At 31.3% G+C, this 6,009-nt stretch overlaps 1 protein-coding gene across 4 annotated transcripts in view; it reads left to right on the top strand.

Annotated features, from left to right (window-relative positions):
* LOC105560104 (short-chain dehydrogenase/reductase family 16C member 6) overlaps positions 1 to 6,009 on the top strand; it is a 16,977-nt gene continuing 10,968 nt past the window's right edge. Inside the window, exons 1-4 of one of the 4 annotated variants that reach the window (XM_012008911.1) lie at positions 1 to 210; positions 1,164 to 1,593; positions 1,991 to 2,276; positions 3,345 to 3,792. In XM_012008911.1, coding sequence (XP_011864301.1) covers positions 3,564 to 3,792 — 229 coding nt within the window. In that variant the 5' untranslated portion in view covers positions 1 to 210; positions 1,164 to 1,593; positions 1,991 to 2,276; positions 3,345 to 3,563. The remainder of the gene's footprint in view (positions 211 to 1,163; positions 1,594 to 1,990; positions 2,277 to 3,344; positions 3,793 to 6,009) is intronic. The other 3 variants (XM_012008907.1, XM_012008908.1, XM_012008910.1) reach the window with 3 other exon arrangements.

The following is a 6,009-nucleotide window of genomic DNA, read 5'->3' as shown; positions in this document are numbered from 1 at the left end:
AGCAACGCGTTCCATTTAGTATACCGACGACCGTAGTGCCGGTAGGATACACACTCGCCACCGTCCGCAAAATGTATCTTTTATCGTGTAAATATGGTGTTTTTTTCTGTGCCTAATTTATGTTTTTTCAAATCCCACTTTCACCTTTTCTTCGTACTTCCGTTTATGTGATTTTAAATGCAATTTCTCGCATGGAACGATGATCAACAGGTAAGGATATCTGTTACATGTTTTTAAAATTATTATTTTCATTTATTATACGATTAGATTTACTCGTGCGAAATCTCATTTCGTATGTTTCTTTTTATTTAAAAGTATTTATTTTTAATTAAACTATTATATCTGAGAATAAAGCAAATATAATTTAAAAAAAACTACCTTTTAATATTATTTGAAATTTAAGTTAATCAAAAACTGAATAATATGTTAGTTGTCATTTTGTAATAAAGTATTGCAATTCTCTCTCTCTCTCTCTCTCTCTCTCTCTCTCAATTATGAACGCATGATTAAGGTATGATTAAAAATCAAGCCATGATCGGTATTAGAATAATGCAATGGAAAATGACGTCAAAGATAAAAAGATACATGCAGTGAAAGTCAATTAAATCTGCAATAAGACTAACTGAAACGTCTACCGACTGCAGCTACAACGGTAGAAAAATTTGCGGTTTACTGTTCGTCCATGGTTGCAATTGAATCGCAACATATGCGGAACGTAAGATTACTACACGTGCGTGATACGACTCCAAGTATCTAATTTTCAAGAAATCGATTCGTTGCTATCTTTTCCACTCTCTGTACTTGCAAATAAAAACTCTAGATTTCTATTAATTGCATCAATTGCATCAGTTAGATTGCTATTGGTTGCAGATGCTAAAGAATACAGCTGCGTTCTTTTAATTATAAATCTGAATGTTCTGATTGTAATTTTCTCCTGGCAAGTATGTTGAAAAAATATAATTTTTAATTATATTTATAACAAAACTTTAAATTAAAATTCTCTTAAAATGGACCGTTTTAAAAGTTCAACAGGTTTATAAAAATTCTATTAAATTAACTAAAGATTTTGTAGTAGAAAGAACGTTTCGTACGCGTTCATTCGTTCAGACGTTTTAATTAATTACTCGGTAGCTATTGGGAATTTTATAAACTTTTCTTTCCAGTTTATCCCCTTCTATCTGAATATGAAGTCATCAACACCTTATCCCAAACACCGTGTACATACAATAATTAATGAGTTATGTCGACAATAACTGGCACAATATACGTTTCGGCCAGTAATGCTGGTCCTTATCAACTATTACCCATTAAATGTGACAACAAGAAATCTACAAAAAATAAAATTATATGAGCCCAAGTTAAATTGCAGAAACATATCAAAGTATCCGGTTGTATAGAGGTACATAGTCAAGAAACTGAATCACTCAGCACAATAAAACATATAAAATTAAAAAATTAAAAAATTAAAAACTTATCAAGCATTGTCAAAGGCTGATGAGAACGTTAAAGTATAAGACGGTCTGCGTTCGTCCGGCAGCTGTCGCAAAACAAGAAACACGGGGAGGACGAATAACTAACTAATTATATAAACAAGTAAATAAATAGATTAAGTGGTGCGTACAACTTTATCATAAATAGAGCTTAGGTTATCTTGTTGTAAGTTGATCGTATAATCAAAAGACTTTTTAATGTAGAACATCTCGGCAGTTTCTCGTTTTTTATAATGTGACTCCTTGCGCAAAATTACCGGATTAAGCCAATCAAATTCGTGTCAAACAAGATGACGTTGCTTGCTAACAACCGAGTGATTGTTGGTCGGTTTTTTGATATCGTTGCGATGTTCGTTTATCCGTGGAACAATATGTCCTTTAGTTTGACCAATGTATATCGCATCGCAATCAACACAATTAAGTTGGTAGACAAGCTCAGTCTGCCTAGAGCCAGCGATTCTATCCTTCCCCTTCTTAATCAACACATTTAATTTTTTCAGGACTGAAAATCGCGTATCAACATGTTGTTTCTATAGAATCTTTCGGATAGCATCACTAATGGTACCGACAAACAGAATTGTGATGCTATTTTGAAAAGCCTGGTCCACATTTATAAGGGCAGTGATGTCAGAGCTGATATGGTGTTTCAGTCTTTTCCTAATGTGTTTGTCGATAAAAGAAGAAGGATAAGAATTGTTTAAGAGAATATCCGTGATCGCTTTTATATTTTGGCATCGTGAAAGCGAGAGTCCGAGAGTGAGATAGCTTGGTCAACCAAATTTATAGGTAAATGTATTAATTTTGTATCTCAGTTGGTGGTTAGAGAAAGAATTTATGTACCGGCCAGAAAACGTTGGTTGCTGTCCCATTTAATGGGTGATACTTGATAAGGACCAGTATTACTGGCCGAAACGTCGTGTATTAATTGATTAATATGTAGTTTTATTCACTGGCGATCCATCTATCTGAAGATTAGATATATAATATTGCGCATTAATTGTGCAGCAATTATATAGTACATACAACTGCATAGAAATTAAAGTCTATGCTGCAGAAAAAGAACTTATTTTAATTTAAATTATTTTTCACTATTTAATTTAATTACTGATTGTGGTGATACGTGGTGATATGTGGTGAGGGCTTCCAATAAAATTAACAACTTGGTAACAAAAATATTGTAACATACACAAAATTTACATACATAAAAATTTTCAATAATTGGAGCACTATTGCAACAGCATATACCTGACAAACAGTTATCGAGATATCAGGAGCTAAATATTGAAAAGGTTATCAATTTTCTCTTGAATATCTCAAAAAGTATTAGGCAAATAAAAAATGTTTCAAAATTTAGTCAAAAAATTATCTAGAAGTAAAGCCATTGAAGAACCTTTTTAGATCTTTCCGATAGTTTCCGAGATATCGGCCTGGATAGAACAGTATGAATGCGCGCGCGCTCTTGAAAAATTCGCAGCGATAAGTTTTACATTGATCTTCCTACATTAAATAACATAAATAGTTTTTCAACTGTTATATAGTTGAGAGGTATAAATAAAAGATTATTATACAAGTATACATATATAGTTGTAAAATTAAAATTATAGCATACAAAAAAATCGGTAAGAGAATCGGATAAGAAAAAATTGAAAAAATAATTAACGCATGCGCATATGTAAAATATTTAACAATATTAAAAATACCATTTCAAACAGTCCTATTTATTATTTTAACATGTTGAATGTTATTATGTCTCTTGATATTCATTTTATGAAAACATTCAACAAAGATATAAATTATCTTTTTCTCTGTAAGTGTGATGATATGTTATCTAAAGATGGTCTTTTTATATTTCAGGTCAAACGTATGTTGCAATTCGTCGAGTCATCAGCGTAAACTTTGATCACCATTCTGTAAGTCTTAAACTAGTTTCGACACTGCGATTGCAGTTCGAGAAATGACAGACTGAACGATCGATACCTCCAGTTGCAAGAAAACCGTGCAAAGAGCTCAACACTGCTAATTCAGATTTACACGGACAAGAGAGACAACGCGCACGAGATTTGCCGTGTCAACATGACATATTTGCGATCAATTGGGGAGGTGATTGTCTTCCTGTTGTTGTCTATCTTTGCAATATTGGATGGCGTCATCAGGTCATTCATTCCTAAAAGGTACAAAATGAAGAGTATAAATGGCGAAATTGCCCTCGTGACAGGGGGTGGCGGAGGTTTGGGAAGGCTACTCTCCCTCAGGCTAGCCAACTTGGGCGCCATCGTTGTCGTTTGGGATATAAATGAGGCAGGTGAGTCCAAAATGAGAAAATTGAAAATTGTTTACTCGGATTTTCTTTGGACATATTATTGTTCGAAAATTTCGTTTTGCATTTAAAAGGTTTCTGTGTAAAGAGTGTAAAGATTCGCCGTAAATAATCAAAATGTAGTATAATAACAAAGTGGCAGTAGCTATTATAAGTATGGATATACTTGAATCGGTATTCATAGTCCGTTCTTATTTCAAGATTATATCTTAAGTAATGTCTCAAGATGTTATGGTTCTCTGCGATTGATTTACAATTAAGATTATACTTGAGATGATCTTGAAATAAGAACGGACTATGAATACCGCGGCCCAAGTATATCCATATAATAGCTACCGCCACTTCGTCATTATACTACATTTTGATTATTTACAGCTAATCTTTACATTCTTTACACAGAAACCTTTTAAATAAATGCAAAACTAAATTTTAGAATAACAATAATACTTTCATTTTACTTGTTTATTGTCCCACAACTTTTTTAGTTTGCGTTGAAAAATGTTCTAAATTGTAAGTAATCTTCTGATTCTTTGGATAAATTTTCCAGCAAAAGTATCGATCCAAGTTTTGTTGTGTATACATTTTTTATATGGTTGAATTATAAGATCCTACAGTAGTTGTATCATTATAATATTCTTATATGATTAGGAAACGTTTGTTATTATTCCTTATCTGTCTAATTTATTCCATTTTGTTATTCAATGATCCGATGAGAAGACTCTTCTCATATAAAAATTAACTATCAAGATATTTCCACTTGCTCGATAACGCGTAGATGTGATTACGATAGTTAAAACAACATTTGTATGGGCCAAGTTATTATTTCCCATTTTGCGACTTTGCTAATTTTGCAACTTACTACTGAAAATCTATGTAACGTGCTCATTGTCAGATGTATGTACGTATGTACACTAGGTATCACCTTTCCATATGAATTTAGGCACATACAGAACACATGTACATTTTCCATGTTTGTATAGACAAAATGTACATATAAGTGTGTTGATATGTGCAGAAATTCATATGGAAAGGCATCAGCGATGCCTAATGTATGTCGTACATACACGAGAATTTATTTTCTTTCTTTCAATGACGATAGAAGGTCACTCTACAGAATTCACTCGAGTTCATGGGCACGCAAGAGGCAATGCATTGAATTTTAATACATTCTGATTATCAACGACTGTGCGTAGGATAATAATCAACTTTATTATAAATATATTCCTACTGCTACGAGATTTTACCAAGTCAATCGACTATATCACATTTTCAATTAAATTACACATTAAAAAAATTTAGTTATCTCTTTGGAAATTAATTTTTATAAGAAATTTGGCATAAATTTGGCTAAATATTTATCTTGATGATGAAAGTAGCGCATTCGTAAACATTCAAGGTTTACGAGTCTATTCGCTTAGCCAGGTTCGCAAACTGGTTACCGTTTCACGAGCAATGTTGGTTTTAAAAGGTTTTTAATAGTTAATGTGAGCTATCATATTAGTCTTAACATTTAAAACAGTAGCGAATCTGACGATATGTATAGTATAACAATGTGTAACGTTACACATAATAATAATAATATTTTTATAATATAGTATATAATAAAAATATTTTTTAAACATAATCACAAATTAAAAATTTTTTCGACATCTACAAACGTTTATATGATCTAAAATAACAAATATCTATAGCTTCACAAACTCATACACACATTTGATAGACAATGATTTTATAAAAATTTATCAAACTCCCGATTTTGCCGTTTTTGTTTCTTTTCAGTGTAGATAAAAATTTTTTATATTTTAACCGTTCTAACCTATATTGTACACGAAACACAAATGTTTCTTCTTTTATTCGAGACTAAATACAGACAAAAATGTCAATATGTTACTCTTTAAGTGAGAATCATTTAAAATGTCGTTGGCGATATTAGGTGCCTTTACACATCCTACATAGTAAGAAATAAATAAAAATTAATAAATTAAAACTGTTAATGAATAAATTAATTAAAAGTAATATTATTTTTGCAAATTCATAAATGAATTCAGGAAAAATTATAAAATTTATAATGAAATTTTATTTAATAATCATAATTTTGAGTTTCACAAGATCTTTATGGGTCATTCCATATCAGATTTACAAGCAAAATTTTGATTCGCCTGAAAATTTTTTTTCTCGTTCTAGAAAGGAAAAAAATGACAC

This window comes from Vollenhovia emeryi, unplaced genomic scaffold (assembly GCF_000949405.1).
Source record: "Vollenhovia emeryi isolate VEMERY1.0 unplaced genomic scaffold, V.emery_V1.0 DF939242.1, whole genome shotgun sequence".
NCBI classification, from domain to species: domain Eukaryota; kingdom Metazoa; phylum Arthropoda; class Insecta; order Hymenoptera; family Formicidae; genus Vollenhovia; species Vollenhovia emeryi.
The sequence above is the reverse complement of the archived record's forward strand: the minus strand, read 5'-3'. Positions and strand labels throughout refer to the sequence as shown.